Genomic DNA, 17,775 nt, shown 5'->3' with positions numbered 1-17,775 from the left:
AGCAGCAAGTCTGCTTTCGCGTTGCTCTGGTAGTTCCTCGGCACGCTTTCTTTTCTGACTTTCTCTATCAGCAGCAAGTTTTTTGGCATAGACTCTTTGAGCATCTTCATCAGTCATTATAAACTTAAGCATTAATAGAATTCTACGCGAACATACGTCTTATATAACTTGAATGACGTCACGCCTTCAAAGCAAAAATGATGGCAACTAATTTCATGACGTCAGCCGAAACATGACGGCGAACATATGTCTTATATAACTTGAATGACGTCACCTTCAAAGCAAAAATGATGGCAACTAATTTCATGACGTCAGCCGAAACATGACGTCACCTGATCCATCCACAGATCCACACACAGACAACTTATTTTTATATATATAGATATATATATTATGTGTTATATTTACTGCAACTATTTAGGAGTTGAACTAGTAAGTTTATTATTAGTTAACATTCTAGGTTTTGATAGAGGACAAAGAGCTTTTTTGTGTTATCTTTTTTCTTTATTGTAGGATATAAATAAAAAGGAAAATTGCAATTTATTACAGCTATTAATTAGTTGCATTAGTTTGCTAATTATTAGGTAATCATGCTAGTTTTTGACAGAGGTCAACAGAGCTTGTGTGTGTTATCTTTATACTTTACAATCTAAATTAAAAAGAAATTTGCAATCTACTGCAACTATTTATTAGTTGCATTAGTTAGTTAATTATTAGGTAATCACGCTAGGTTTTGTTAGGGACAACAGAGCTTGTATGTGTTATTTTGATCCTTTACTTTACAGTCTAAATTAAAAGGAAATTTGCAATTCACTGCGGCTATTTATGAGTTGAACTAGTTAGTTCATTATTAGGTAACATGCTAGGTTACGGTAGAGGACAATAGAGCTTTTTTGTGTTATCTTTTTTCTTTATTTTAGGGTATAAATTAAAAGGAAAGTTGCAATTTATTACAGCTATTAATTAGTTGCATTATTTAGTTAAAGATTAGTTTGCGTGCTAGGTTTTGGCAGAGGACAACAGAGCTTGGATCTGTTATCTTTATCCTTTACTTTACACTCTAAATTAAAATTAAAGTTGCAATTTACTGCAACTATTTATTTGTTGCAGTAGTTAGTTAATTATTAGGTAATCATGCTAGTTTTGGTAGAGGACAACATATAGGGAATGCCCTACAGATATGTAGAGTACCTCCATAGGAGGCACGGACCAAGGGAGACCTTGTCCCTGGGAATCCATAATAGAAACTAGGGCTTTCTCTCCTGGGGCCATAAATACAGGTGGAGGAGGAAGAAGGCCCCTCAAATGTGCACTCAACAGGGCCCACTGGCGTGTCCACAAGTCCCATGAGTTGCAAACTTTTCCCCAGTAATGGGTTAAATTGCATGATGATACAGGACACCGTCGTGGGAGCTCTATAGGAGGACAACTGCGGCAGGGCGTAAGATCCATATCTATGGACAAAGGCCTCTGCAAAGGGTTGACTAGACCCTTTCGGGGTACCTGCAAGACTAGGGAACTTGCGGTCAACTTTTCCCACTTGATGAGTGGCGCCCCTTGAGGAAATTGTAGCCTAGTAAACAACACAGCACTCGCACGGGATTCTGATCATTGGATATTTTTCTGGGCTTGATTTGTTTTGATGGGCGTTTTTGGGCTGAAAAACCTCCTTTGAGCTAATTTATCTACTATGGGTTGCCTCCCCGTAGTAGCATAATATTTGTAGGCATGAATATATGATGAGTCGGAGGGAATGGGCTTGGAACTATCTGTGCAGGATTTCGACTCTTGTTAATAGAAGAGCATCGCCAAGTGCTGAAAACCATGTTTTGACCAAGATGGGCCCAGGATTGCACATAGCCTTCAACTTTTTAGAGGTCCCAGGGACTTCTTGCTGTCCGGTTCTAAGTCGGCTTAAGCGTTTCGGTATAGACTTGAGAAGATATGTTGGTCCCTTTCCTGCACTGGTATCCGGGATCATTGCTTTTCCTGAAGCCAATTTAATTTAAATGATTTAAAGAACATGAAGATTGGAACTTGGAATGTTACGACGTTAAAAAATGACTCTCGTATTGACATTTTGACTGACGAATCCAGACGGTTTTAAAAGGATTTATTAGGAGTTTCAGAAACTCATATCCCAGGGGTCGGAAGCCTGAAATTAGGTGACATAGAATTTGCCTACTCAGGTAGGAAGGATGGGGTACATAGGTCGGGAGTAGGGCTCATGATGAATAAGGAAGCTACCAAGTCTTGTTTAGGCTGGGAAGGTATTAATAATAGAATTCTAATTGTTCATTTTATGACTAAAAAGTTCAGGGTATCAGTTATAATAGTATATGCCTCTGTTGAACCGACTGACGGAGATACTAGTGACTCAGATGAATTTTACCTACAGTTACAGGAGCAAATTGACAGGGTTCCAGGTAGAAATATGGTGTTTTTAGTTTAGAAATAGGGATAGATGGTCTCCTAGCTTAGGTAAATTTGGTGTAGGAAAAGAAAACAGTAATGGCTACAGACTTTTGCAATTTTGTAGGGTTAACAACCTAGTTATAACCAGTATGGCGTTTGGTCATAAAATGGCCCATAAGTTGACATGATATTCACGTGATGGTAAGACAGCAAACCTTATCGATTATGTCATTGTAAACCGAAGACTAGCAGGATCAATACAAGATACTAGGGTAAATAGGACTGCTGTTGTTGATGTTAAAAGTAAAGATCACCGTATAGTAGTGTCTAACGTTAATTTTAAGCTAAAATTTCGGAAACTACCAACCGGAAAGTTATGATGCTGGTAAACTCCAAGATGTAAATTTAAGAGATACCTTCCAGGAACAGTTGAATACACTAAACTTGAGATTTCCTTTGGGGAAATAATAAAATGTAATATTGTATGTGTGTTTCGTGATGAATAAATCTTATCTTTATCTTTTATCTTTATCTTTTGAGAGTTTAAAATTTGACAATGTGGAAGATCGATGGAATAGTTTTAGAAAAAAACAATTTGTGAAGTTGCTGGTGGTGTCTTAGGGACGACTGTTAAGACTACAACTAGGAATATTAGTAAAGAGCTTTATGTTTAATAGAAAGTAGAAGGGATTTGTACAAGAATTATCTGAGTGATAGATCATATGAAAACAAAGGGAATGTAAAGAAAGTGGAAAAAGCATTGAAATATGAACTAAGAAGATGCGAAGTGGAGGCCATGGATAAAATTGCTGAGGATCTGGAAGATGCTGCCAGACGGCATAATAGTAAAATATTATACTGGCATTTTAACAAGTCGAGAGGGAGTAGTCAATCCGAGCTAGTCCCAGTAAAAGATAGGAATGGGGCCACAATTAGTGATAAAGAAAGAGTTGAAGAGAGATGGATGGAACATTATGAGAATGTGATAAACCGAGATACAGTTGCAGGAAAAGATATAGATGAAAATGAAAAAGTTTGTGATACCTTGGATCTGAAGGAAGATTAGTTTTGTGAGGAAGAATTAGTGACAGTACTAAAAGGATTAAAAAATAATAAGGCTCCAGGTGCTGATAGTGTGATAAATGAGTTTCTTAAATATGGTGGTTCTGAGGTTAGAAATAAGCTACTGAAGATTATGAATATGATTTTTGAAAAAGGTGAAGGAAGTACTTAATGATTTTAGGAAAACCTTGATTAAACCACTGTATAAGAAAGGTGACAAGAATGAGTGTCGTAATTATCGAGGCATTAGTCTGGTCTCTGTAGGTACTAAATCACTTAGTAATATCATCCTTTTTGACTGAGAGATGCTGTAGACTAAGTAAGAGAAGAACAATGCGGTTTTAGAAAAGGTAGAGGATGTGTCGACCATGTTTTCATTTTAGATTAAGAATTGGGATTTCCCTTCGTTGTCAAACACCTTTGGTCCTCAGTTTTATCGATTATGAGCAAGCATTTGATTCTGTTGATAGAAGAGCTTTAGCAAAGGTTTTATCTTTATATGGTATACCAGACAAATACATTAAAGTGATTTGTGCTATACACGAGAATAATACTACTGCGGTTAATTTGGGAAATAAGGTTAGGAACTGGTTTTGTATTGAATCAGGGTTAAGTAGGGTTGTGTTCTATTCCCCTTAAATGGATTATTTTGATGGACTTCGTCTTAGGAAGCACAGGAAAGGGAATTGAGGACCTTGGAATCAAATGGAGAGGAAAAACTCTCCTGGACTTAGATTATGCTGATGACTTAAGCACATTAGATGAAAGTGTGAGCAAAATCAATGAATTTTTAGAGGTTTTGCGAGTTCAGGGTGCTAGAACAGGTTTGAAAATTAATGTTGAGAAGACTAAGTCGCTAAGGCTACGAAGAAGTAAAGATGAAAAGGTAACGTTGAGTAACGAAAAGATTTACCAGATGGACAGCTTCACTTACCTTGGTAGTACTATTAGTAAAGACGGGAGGAGCAGTGAAGATGATAAAAATAGAATAACTAAGGCTCAGGGTGTTTTTTCACAGTTGAAAATTTTTTGAAAGAATAGGAAGATAAGTCTGCAAACCATGATTAGAATATTGGAAGCTACAGTGATGACAGTGGTCAAATATTGCTCTGAAGCATGGGCGCTCTGAAAAGCGGACGAAATTTACCAGAAAAATTGCCTACGGATTGTTATGGGTACCCGGCTGACTGACTGTATTTCAAACAGTAGGTTTACGAAAAATGTGGTTCAATCCCGTTTTCTAGGGCTATAATGAAAGAAAGGTTGAGATGGCTTGGCCATGTTCTGCGGATAAAGGATGATAGATTGCCGAAGATTGTTCTTTTTCGCCATCCGTCTGGGGCTACACGGAAAGCAGGTCGTCCTCGTCTGGGGTGGGAGGATATTCATAGATGAAGATTTGAAGGAAATTTGAACTTCCTGGGAGGGTGTAAGCAGGGAGGCCTTGAATAGATTAGGTTGAGGTTGGAGGAGGAATGTGCGTAGCTGTGATGGCCTCAGGTCGCTTGGTGCTCCAGTGATTTATTATTATAATAATAATAATTATTATTATTATTATTATTAGTAGTAGTAGTAGTAGTAGTAGTAGTAATCCCTTCCTAAGCAAAGGTCCCATTCCACAATGACTGGAAAGTGTTGCGATTTATTTTTTGTTAGTAAACAGCATATATGGCACACATATACTAACCTTACTGTAATTCTTTGCAAATATTTTTTTTTTATATTTTGTTATTATCTAGATTCGTAAATTCTAGTTTAGGAAATTGTCTTGTTCCGAATGTACAAAAGACAAAATTGTGTAATTTTCCACAACCAGCATTTTGAACAGACTGTAAAATCAGATTTTTCAAAACATGGTAATATGAAATCTATTAAACATTAATGTTTGTCTTTGATAATTAAACATCTATGCTTTGAGATATGGGAATTTTTGCAAATATTTTCAAGTGCTTTCTTTAATAAGTGCCTACAGTAATAGAGCAAAATTTTGTTAAAATTTTCTTTCTAATTTCGTTAATTATTGACACCCTTGTCATTTTCTTGGGCAGTGTCCAGACCGATTCTTTATATATTTTTTTTTAGTTTACTAGCGAATTTACTGTCAAGTCTTGTATGCAACTTATTTTTCACTAGCTGTTGGGGTGGCGCTTCCCGCCACCCTAACACCTAGTTGGTGGGGGCGCTTCGCAAACCCCCAAGCCCCCCCGCGCGCGTAAGTCGTTACGCGCCATATTAGTTACGCGCCATTGTAGTTGTGTCCCTGTGTCCCACCTGTGAATATGTATATATATATATATATATATATATATATATATATATATATATATATATATATATATATATATATATATATATATATATATATATATTTAACTACGTAAAACATGCAAATATACAACATTCTTTGCTGTCCCATTGTCTGTCCATATAAATAGATTGTCAGGTTTACCAACTCTTGAACATGCAACATAATAATTGTCCATGGGAAAACAATCCGTATTCAGATCTATACCGCTTTTTTCTAACGATTGCCCTTGAGCTTTGTTGATGGTGATTGCTAATCGAACATTCCCTGTGTCCCCGTCGTCATTTATATATCCCCCTGTGCCCCCGGCGTCCCCGTTGTAGTTGTGTCCCTGTGTCCTGGTCGTCATTTATATTCCCTGTGTCCCGGTCGTCATTTGTGTCCCGGTATCCCAGTCTGTAATCTCTCTTTGAGCGTCTGTAATCTCTCTTTGAGTGTCCCGGTCGTCATTTATATTCCCTCTGTCCCGGTGTCCCGGTCGTCATTTTTGTTCCGGTGTCCCGGTCTGTAATTTCTCTTTGAGTGTCCCGGTCGTCATTTATATTCCCTGTGTCCCGGTCGTCATTTGTGTCCCGGTGTCCCGGTCTGTAGTGTCATCTTATAATGACGTCATATACAAAGCCTTATATACTTATAATGACGTCAAATGCAAACCCACAAACAAACAAACATGCATATATACAACTTATTTTTATATATATAGATACAGTTTCTTCTTTAGTTTTTTTTCTTTTTTAGTTTTTTCTTTTTTTTAGTTTCTTCTTTTTATTGATTTGCTTTCTTCAATTTGTCAATGTTCATTCTAACATTGACTCTTGGAAAAATCTTTACGTGCCAAGCATGCTAAAGCTCCAACAATTTATATTAAACCTCAAAATTTGGGGTATCTGTTTTAAGGTTTTCGAATTACTTTAATCTATTGTCAAAATATATTGAAATATTTGTGCAATTCCCAGTTTTTTTTTGTTTTTTCTTTTTTTTTTAGTTTTTTAGCTTTTTTTAGTTTTTTTTTCTTTTTATTTTTTTATTTTTTTTTAGTTTTTCTTTTTAGTTTTTTTTTAGTTTTTTACCATTTTTCTTTTTTCGAATTACTTTAATCTATTGTCAAAATATTTCGAAATATTTATGCAATTTCCAGTTTTTACATTCTAGTTTGTTTTCTTTTATATATATAGAAGATATAATCTGGCGTGCGCCACCCCAACAGCTAGTTGGTTCCCATTGTCTGTCCATATAAATAGATTGTCAGGTTTACCAACTCTTGAACATGCAACATAATAATTGTCCATGGGAAATCAATCCGTATTCAGATCTATACCGCATTTTTCTAACGATTGCCCTTGAGCTTTGTAGATGGTGATTGCTAATAGAACATTCCCTGTGTCCCCGTCGTCATTTATATATCCCCTGTGTCCCCGTCGTCCCCGTTGTAGTTTTGTCCCCGTGTCCTTGTCGTCATTTATATTCCCTGTGTCCCGGTCGTCATTTGTGTCCCGGTATCCCAGTCTGTAATCTCTCTTTGAATGTCCCGGTCGTCATTTATATTCCCTCTGTCCCGGTCGTCATTTGTGTCCCGGTGTCCCGGTCTGTAATTTCTCTTTGAGTGTCCCGGTCGTCATTTATATTCCCTGTGTCCCGGTTGTCATTTGTGTCCCGGTGTCCCGGTCTGTAGTGTCATCTTATAATGACGTCATATACAAAGCCTTATATACTTATAATGACGTCAAATGCAAACCCACAAACAAACAAACATGCATATATACAACTTATTTTTATATATATAGATACAGTTTCTTCTTTAGTTTTTTTTTTCTTTTTTAGTTTTTTCTTTTTTTTAGTTTCTTCTTTTTATTGATTTGTTTTCTTCAATTTGTCAATGTTCATTCTAACATTGACACTTGGAAAAATCTTTACGTGCCAAGCATGCTAAAGCTCCAACAATTTATATTAAACCTCAAAATTTGGGGTATCTGTTTTAAGGTTTTCGAATTACTTTAATCTATTGTCAAAATATATTGAAATATTTGTGCAATTCCCAGTTTTTTTTAGTTTTTTCTTTTTTTTAGTTTTTTTAGTTTTTTTTCTTTTTAGTTTTTTACCTTTTTTATTTTTTTTTATTTTTACGTTTTTTCTTTTTAGGTTTTTTCTTTTTTTTAATTTTTTTTATTTTTTAGTTTTATCTTTTTAGTTTTTGCCTAGTTTTTTACCATTTTTCTTTTTTCAGTTTTCTTTTTCTTCTTTATTTTTCAGACGTAAATACATATCGCCGAACCTTTGTTTTTTTTAACTAAAATCTGGTAGGCATTGATGACTTTATCCAAGTCAAAATCCCAAACCCAATCATCATCGCTATCATTTTCAGTTTTGATACGTTTTGACTCTCGCTGTCCAGGTGAATTTTCATCTAACTGCGTGGTTTTGCGTTTTTTTTCTTTTTTAGTTTTTTCTTTTCTTAGTTTTTTCTTTTTTAGTTTTTCTTTTTTTTAATTTCTTCTTTTTATTGATTTGTTTTCTTCAATTTGTCAATGTTCATTCTAACATTGACACTTGGAAAAATCTTTACGTGCCAAGCATGCTAAAGCTCCAACAATTTATAATAAACCTCAAAATTTTGGGTATCTGTTTTAAGGTTTACGAATTACTTTAATCTATTGTCAAAATATATTGAAATATTTGTGCAATTCCCAGTTTTTTTTAGTTTTTTCTTTTTTTATGTTTTTAGCTTTTTTTAGTTTTTTTTCTTTTTAGTTTTTTACCTTTTTTATTTATTTTTTTTACGTTTTTTCTTTTTATTTTTTTTTCTTTTTTTATTTTTTTTATTTTTTAGTTTTTTTTTTCAGTTTTTAAGGTTTTCGAATTACTTTAATCTATGTATGCGATAAGCATATGTACTTTTTACGTCGCTGACCAGGGTTAGATTCCCTGTTGAAAGGAATTTTTAAGAAATTGACTAAATATATTTACAAGCCTTTACTATAGTTAAGTTGCCTATAAAAGTTAGTATAGGCAAGAGTTCGTTCTTTATTATAACTAACTGAGTGAAAAAAAAAACCGAAAAAAAGACGCCCTCGATGTAGAATTTCATAGTCCTAGCAATTTGTCTTGTTTTTGAAGCCTATGGATTTTCTTCCTTATTCAAGACAATGTGATTCAAACAGTGCTCTTTGTATTTCGATCAGACTATTTTTAGGGGTTATGAGCTACTTTATTTTTTAGTATTGGACGTGGTCGTCTCTTACTAGGTTGCAAGCTACCCTTGCAACCCGGATGCTCGGACACCATAAATATTTTTGCAGTTTGAATAATAATTTAACTATTTTGAACAGAAAACCATAGTAAAAAACAAAATGGCCCATAATTTCTAAAACTAAGAGTCAGATCAAAAAATGAAGTACGCTATAATAACCACCTTGTCCAATGCCCCATCTCATTGTCAATACACCCTTTCACATGCCTTCACAAGGGAGAGGGTTGGACAGGGGAGGTGAGGTGAGACACTTCTTTCTTTTCCAGAAAGGACCACATTCATCCAACAAGAGCTGGATAGTCAATACATATTCGTTTTGGGTGTTACGATGTGTTGTTCAAATAATTTCAGTTTAAATGGACGGACATTTTTGTCTAGCCGATTCTACACTTTATGAATTTCTTTTAAAATGAGTTCTTAAACAGCTCTTTATAAAGGTCCAGTGTCCCGCTAGCTGTGGGAAAAATTTAATAAAAAAGAGAACACATGAGTACAAAAAACTAGTTTTCTTGTTGTTAAAGATAGGGGACTGTAAGTTTCCTGAACATGGTTTTGATCGTGGGGATCACAATGATGTTTTTTCTTTGACCCGACTCCATTTTTTAGGGGTTTCAGGCTTTTTTTGGAAATTGGTCTTTAAACAACATTTTACCATCAAAACTTTTTAAAATAATAGTTACATTCCTGAATAAGTTAAAAAAAGATTTTTTTCTCACTTACCAGTTCTTTTACGCGTTTCTCAATTTTTGGCTACTATGTGCCCTTACTTGGTTGCAGCTATCGGTTGAACCATGGTTACTTTAAACGAATCATAAATTAGTGGAAGAAAAGATTCTTCTTGAGAACTACCATTTTAGGAGCTTCAACAACTACAGTATTTTATCGACGGTGAAAAAAATTGAAGCAGTATCGCTTGATTTGTCCATTTGTTTCGTCGGTGAAGCTGATTTAAGGTACTTGGAACACTTCTCGGTGCCTGGCAACATTGTTCAAAGGTCTAACTTCCTTTTTCACGTAACTATTTCACAACATATCTTTTACGTTTGAAACGAGGTAATATTACGTCATCGAGCCTGGTGGTGCTGTAATCAGCTTCATTCTTTGTGACTCCTCATAGCTGGGTGGAGGACAGATAAAGTTGTCATCTGAAGTGACATATCCTTTTTCCTGGGCAGTCGATTCAATAGCTGCACTTTCCTTAGTCTGGGCTGTAGCTTGATTAGTCCTTAGGAACTCTACTCTCAGTGATCCTAAAATAACGGAACTATTAGTGGGCTTATACAAAGCGATAGTTTCGATATTATTGTTCTTAACCGAATCCGGATTTACAATGAAGGAACCTCTAGCCAACGTCTTTGTCTTTAGCCCTGTTTTACAGTATTCCTTGAAAGCACTATATTTTTTAAGCCGAAACTCAATTAGAAACTTTTTGGTAGTATTGCCAAATATTGGCACTTTCTCTCTATATGTGGGTGTTCTACCTATGCCAATACTTACAGTTTTATCTTCAATGCCCCCCGTAATGTTGTATTTAATGCGAGTTTTTATGTTAGGAGGAAAAAAGTCATTTTCTAATCTTGCTTCGTGAATAATCATATGTCTAATCATAGCTATTTTGTGCTCAACAAGGGCTTCAAACTGTTTAAAATACTTGATACCACTTAATCTATTTAGACAAAGACAGAAATTTTTGGATATATTTTACCAGTTCTCTTTAAGGATAACCAGCATTATGACACGCAGAAGTTACTTTTGCGTCTGTAAAAGTTATAATATACGGAAGCTATCCTGAATAAAAAACAACAACAAACAGTTTTATAAAGATTGTACTAGGAACCAGAGCTTCTTCGTTAATAGGTTAATATTATTGAGGTAATTTGTTTGGAGACGGTACATGTCTTGCAATCTTCTACTCATTGGGTTGTATATAAGGGTTTTCTCTTGGTACAAAAAGAGTTTGTGTAAAGGCTCCGTTGTGTTTGTTTTCCCCTAGAGCAATAAGCCAATAATTGTTCAAGGTACGTATTGTTTTCAGTGAAATACAGTTCAGCATTTGTAAAACGAAAGAAAGAAACCATTTTTTGTAAACTTTGATTAGTCTTGGGACGTTATTTTTCTTTGTTGTGTTGTTGTTGATGTTATAACAAATAAAAGCCAAAGTAATTTTAACTTAGCTATTAACTGAGTTTGTAATGATTGAAAACTAAAATACCAATAACAATCAAAATGACGCAAAAGAAAATATACATGTTTACAAAAGAACATACGTCTAAATTCTGCTTCTTCGGTCTATTTTATTGAAACATATACAACGACGGAGCCTAAATTAGACTTTGGAAGTGAATAGTTTTCATTTTGAAGAAAATCCATTATCTGAATCCAACTTTCTGAATCCAAATTTTTACCTGCCATCCTTTCTGATAAAAGGTGGACAGTGGGGCTGGGGGACTAAGTACAGTAATCTTGATGTCTACCACAAGATGTCTTAAACTCTTTCAAGTTTTCAAAATGATATCTATTCTTTACTTGACATCAGAAGCTAATTTGGATCAATTACAGTTTTGTGAAACTTTTTGAAATAAATATTGTCTTCTCTTATAACTGACTATAGCAATGAACGACAAATCAAAATTCAAGATTCAAATTTCATTGATTTTTTTAGATTTTTTAAGCTTCTAGTGTTTGTTAATTTAAATTCTAGATGTTTGTCCAATATAATAAATTCCTTTGTTGCAGGTATTCTCATTGACTCCGCAGAAACTTCGCACGATGAAACCAGCTGAACAACTCCTAGAACTTGATCGTGAAGCGGAAGATGTTTTGGCTAGAATGATGGATGAAAGAACAGGCGAACACACGAAAACGCTTCATGTAAGTGTACTATGTCCATCCCATTTTTATTCCTGCTGCTTGTAAAATCTGCATTGACGATTGGTCAATGTTTGGCTGAAATACTCAATAAGTTTGTAGCAGTGCTTTAGCGCTATATGGCGTCAGTTCATTTATAATTATTTATTTATTTTTTCCCCAGCTCACTGTTGTAGTTCTAATTTATTTATAACTAGCTGTTGGGGTGACGCTTCGCGCCACCCCAACACCTAGTTGGTGGGGGCGCTTCGCGAAACCCGCCCCCCCCCCGTGCTCGTAAGTCGTTACGCGCCATATTAGTTACGCGTCATTGTAGTTGTGTCCCTGTGTCCCACCTGTGATATATATATATATATATATATATATATATATATATATATATATATATATATATATATATATATATATATATATATATATATATATATATATATATATATATATATATGTTTTTAACTACGTAAAACTTGCGAATATACAACATTCTTCGCTGTCCCATTGTCTGTGCATATAAATAGATTGTCAGGTTTACCGACTCTTGAACATGCAACATATAATTGTCCATGGGAAAAACAATCCGTATTCAGATCTATACGTCATTATTCTAATGATTGCCCTTGAGCTTTGTTGATGGTGATTGCTAATTGAGCATTCCCTGTGTCCCCGTCGTCATTTATATATCCCCCTGTGCCCCCCGGCGTCCCCGTTGAAGTTGTGTCTTGTGTCCCGGTCGTCATTTATATCCCCTCTGTCCCGGTCGTCATTTGTGTCCCGGTGTCCCAGTCTGTAATTTCTCTTTGAGTGTCCCGGTCGTCATTTATATTCCCTGGGTCCCGGTCGTCATTTGTGTCCCGGTCTGTAATTTCTCTTCGAACATCCCCTGTGTCCCGGTCGTTATTTCTATATCCCCCCTGTGCCCCTGGCGTCCCCGTTGTAGTTGTGTCCCTGTGTCCCGATCGTCATTTATATTCCATGTGTCTCGGTCGTTATTTCAGTCCCGGTGTCCCAGTCTGTAGTTTCTCTTTAAGTGTCTCGGTCGTCATTTATATTCCCCGTGTCAAGGTGTCCGGTCGTCATTTGTGTCCCGGTGTCCCGGTCTGTAATTTCATCAGTTGACAAACATGACGTCAGTCGATAAACAACTTCATGATGACATACAGCTCAATCCTTATAATGACGTTAGTCAACAAACATGACATCAATCGACACACAAACATGACGTCAGTCAACAGACACACACAAACAACTTATTTATATATATATATATATATATATATATATATATATATATATATATATATATATATATATATATATAGATTAGCTTGTCAAATATACAAGACTTTAGGACTTTATCAAAGTAAAAATAAAAATGATAATAGATAAAATAATAATAACAATATCTTCTATCTATATATATAAAAATGTAGTGTCTGTCCGTCTGTTACACTATCTTCTATAATGAAAGGAAAAAAACCCTAAAAATTAGGAAGAAAAAGAAAACTAAAAAAAGAAGAAAAATTAAAAAAAAAGCTAGAAAAAGATAAAAACTAAAAAAAAACTAAAAAGAAAAAACTAAAAAAAGAAAATAAAGAAAAAACTACAAAAGAAAAAAAAACTAAAAAAGAAAAAAAAGAAAATCTAAAAAAGGAGAAAAAAAACAAAAAAGTGAAGAAAAAGAAAACTAAAAAAAAGAAGAAAAAGCTAAAAAAAAACTAAAAAAGGTAAAAAACTAAAAAAAAATAAAAAGAAAAAAGAAATTCATCATCTTGTACATAATAATACAGTTTTTTCAAGAAATTGGTCTGATTTAAATTTTGTATTTTGATGCTTACAAAAGTTATTAGCTATAGCGATTTTGTTTAAAATGAGCTTTGAAATAGCTCTCTACTGTTTCACTAGAGAGCTCTGTCCAGTTTTATTAGTAATCTTAATTATTATTTATTGTTGCAACCCATGGTTGCATGTTGCAACCCATGTTGCAACCCATGTTGCAACCCATGGCCTAACCTGCCCACTTAATTGGACAATCTGTCTTGGCTTTTTTCTAAAATTGGCCATGACTTTGACTTTTCCCACAACTATTCCCTTTCTTTAAATTCAAAAATCAAAAATCAAATTCAAAAATTCATTATCTTGTATATGAAGATGTAGTTTTTTTTGTCAAAAATTGGTTTGATTTAAATTTGTATTTTGGTACTTACAAATGGCAATATATATAGCGATTTTTCGTAAAATGAACTCTGAAACAGCTCTTTATAAGGTTGCATTCACCCACTAACACTGGAGGAATAAAAAATAAAATAAAGAGAATATGTCAGTGCTACCCATGTAGAAAAGTGAAATTTCTTGTTTTTCAAGCCAGGGGACTATAAGTTGCCTGAATAGGGTTTTCAGCTATGGTGATTCCAATGGTGTAATTTCGGTTTCGATTCAATGCCTTTTTTAGGGCTTCAGGCTATTTTTTTTCAAAATTCCCTTAACTTTTTTTCAAAATAATATTTTACTATTAAGAGTAATTTAGATATCAATCATCCCTGAATCAGCCAGAAATGACAATCTTTTTCTTGGTGTAAAAGTTGCTCACATTGGCCCTGTGCCAAAGGCAGATACCAATCCCACTAGTGAAAAAAACTTATCACCCAATTAGCCTCCTCTCCTGCGTAGGAAGAGTTTTTACGTGTCGGAAATCTTCTTATCAGTACCAGATTTTTTTTATCAGTACCTCGAGCCACATTGGTTTTTAGCTGGCACACTGCACGGTTTTCGCAGAAAATGATCCACGTAGGCTCATTGCGCTGAATCAAGGGTGGGTTGAGCTCCTGTTCCAGTAGGCTGAGCTCCTGATATTCGCCTTCTTCCCTGTGAATCCCAAAAGCTTTTGATCGTACAGGTAGGAGAGCTTTTTGTGTGAAATAAAAGTCTATGGATTTAATGGTAGACTTTTTGAGATTTTCGCTGGCTTTCTTTGTCTATGTACATTACGATTTGTCCTTGATGATTTCATTTCAAAGGACATCCTGAGTTACCAGGAGCACCCTAAGAAAGTATCTTCAGGCCAACTCTGTTCCTGGGTGTCATAAATGACCTAGTGGGTAACCTTACGCTATTACCTCACATCTTTGGTGATGATACGAAGAAAATGATCTGCAAAAGACGAAACTGCCGGACAGAACCAAGAAAATATTTTGGTGGACTTTGAACAAACTGTGATATGGGCGGATGCGATTTCTGTCAGCTTCAATGCATAAAAAATAAGAGAACTTCTTGTCTCATTGCTGCGAAATGTAAAGGCCCATCCTGACTGTATCTTCAAAGGAGTGGAAAAAAAAGAATTGAATTTTAAATTATCTTGGAGTCCACTTTTCAGATCTCGTGCGGGTTGAACAATTCAGTAATGTGAGATCCCCCCGCTTCAGGAAGCTGCGAGCTATCTTAGATGCAAATTATCAAACTGTGCAATCTATCAAGATCGTTTCGATGTGGCAGCTATTCCGGTCTTCTACAAATTCATGTACCCCCCTCAGTCAGAGGATTTATCGAAGCTTGTTTATGAAAGGATTGTTTATAAAACTATAAGGTTAACTCATTAAAACACAGCCCGGAAGGATTACTTCGAGCAGGGTGACTACCTAGAAATAAGATCGCGCTGATGTTCCGTCGTCACCTGAAATAGAATTCCGCAGAGGTAATCCCTGAAATCCTTGAGAGGTAATCCTCACTTCGAGCATTCAAGCAAAATTCCAATAAATGCACGAAAGCTGAAAAATAAATAGAGAAATTACCAGAATTACCTGTATATCATTATTGTTGGTGGAATTGTGAAGATTGGGATAACAATAAGCGACCATTGCTATTGACTCTATATGGAAACGTGGTTTTGTTCAATTTGTTTTCGTTTCCATGCCCCCCCCCAAGCCCCCCGCGCGCGTAAGTCGTTACGCGCCATATTAGTTACGCGCCATTGTAGTTGTGTCCCTGTGTCCCACCTGTAAATATATATATATATATATATATATATATATATATATATATATATATATATATATATATATATATATATATATATATATATATATATATATATTGCGAATATAAAACATTCTTTGCTGTCCCATTGCTTGTGCATATAAATAGAATGTCAAGTTTACCGACTCTTGAACATGCAACATATAATTTTCCATGGGAAAAACAATCCGTATTCAGATCTATACCGCATTTTTCTAATGATTGCCCTTGAGCTTTGTTGATGGTGATTGCTAATCGAATATTCCCTGTGTCCCCGTCGTCATTTATATATCCCCCTGTGCCCCCCCGGCGTCCCCGCTGTAGTTGTGTCCCTGTGTCCCGATCGTCATTTATATTCCCTGTGTCCCGATGTCCCGGTCGTAATTTGTGTCCCGTTGTCCCGGTCTGTAATTTCTCTTTGAGTGTCCCGGTCGTCATTTATATTCCCTGTGTCCCAGTGTATTGATCTTGATTTTCTATTTGGGCACCAAACGACTTCATTTGGAAATATGAGTTATATTTTCTGATGTTTAATAAAAAACGCTTAGATTCTGACGTAGTTCCAGTAAGCAAAGTCTTCAATGGCTCTAGTGGTGCAGCCAGTTGAGGAAGTTTAACTTTTCCTGAGGCGCAACACATCTATTCAAGCTATAATCATCGACTGGGCTGTACCTGATTCATCAGCACGCTTTCTTTTGGCATTATCTCTTTGAGCTGCAAGCCTGTTTTCACGTTGTTCTTGTGATTCCTCGGCATGATTTTTTTCGGTAGTTTCTCTTTGAGCTGCAAGCCTGTTTTCACGTTGCTCTTGTGATTCCTCAGCACGCTTTCTTTTGTTACTTTCTCTTTTAGCCGAAAGCCTTTTCTCTTTGAGCCGCTTCCTCGGCTGTTTCTTCTGCCATTGTAGGATTTATACTAAAATTTCTCTTTGAATAAATTCTTTGAGCAGCTTCCTCGGCTGTTTCTTCTGCCATTGTAGGATTTATACTGAAACTTCTCTTTGAATCGCCCCCTTATATACTTATAATGACGTCATATACAAAGCCTTATATACTTATAATGACGTCATATGCGTACAAACAAACAAACATACAACTTATTTTAATCTATATATATAAAAATAAGTTGTTTGTCTGTGTGTCTGTCGAGTGACGTCATGTCATCAGGTCGTCATGAAGTTAGTTGTCGTCATGTTTGTTATGACGACGACGTCATTAAAGGTATTTAAGAAAATTGTTCAAAGACAAATTTTTAATTGTAAGAAGATCGTGGACGGAAAAATGTTTAATTGTAAAATGACTGAAGAACCTACAATGGCAACAGCCGAGGAAGCTGCTCAAAGAGTCTATGCCAAAAAACTTGCGGCCGATAGAGAAGGTAAGAAAAGAAAGCGTGCCGAGGAAAAACTACAAACAAAAACTAAAAAGAAAATACAAAAAAGACTAAAAAAGCTAAAAAACTAAAAAAAAACTAAAAGAAAAACAAAAAAAGGTAAAAAACTAAAAACTAAAAAAGAAAAAAGAAAAAAACTAAAAAAAAACTAAAAAAGGTAAAAACTACAAAAAAAAACTAAAAAGAAAAAAACAAAAACTAATAAAAAAAAACTAAAAAAACTGAAAACTGAAAAAGAAAAAGAAATAAACAAAGGAAAAAAACTGAAAAATAAAGGAGAAAAAGAAAACCCTGGGACACAAATAACGACCCGGAGATATAAATGACGACCGGGACACTCAAAGATAAGTTACAGACCGGGAAACTCAAAGATAAGTTACAGACCAGGACACCGGGACACAAATGACGACCAGGACACCGGGACACAGGGAATATAAATGACGACTGGGACGCTCAAAGAGAAATTACAGATTGGGAC

At 35.3% G+C, this 17,775-nt stretch overlaps 1 protein-coding gene across 4 annotated transcripts in view; it reads left to right on the top strand.

Moving 5' to 3' along the window:
* The window catches only part of LOC136037248 (transcription initiation factor TFIID subunit 5-like), a 94,434-nt gene that overhangs the window by 52,505 nt on the left and 24,154 nt on the right, over window positions 1-17,775 (top strand). For all 4 annotated transcript variants that reach the window (XM_065719863.1, XM_065719861.1, XM_065719862.1 and 1 more), the window contains one exon: window positions 11,766-11,900. In XM_065719863.1, coding sequence (XP_065575935.1) covers window positions 11,766-11,900 — 135 coding nt within the window. The remainder of the gene's footprint in view (window positions 1-11,765; window positions 11,901-17,775) is intronic.

The sequence above is a fragment of the Artemia franciscana genome, chromosome 16 (genome assembly GCF_032884065.1).
Source record: "Artemia franciscana chromosome 16, ASM3288406v1, whole genome shotgun sequence".
Lineage (NCBI taxonomy): Eukaryota > Metazoa > Arthropoda > Branchiopoda > Anostraca > Artemiidae > Artemia > Artemia franciscana.
Note: the sequence above shows the minus strand (reverse complement) of the source record. Positions and strands in the feature narration are given on the sequence as shown.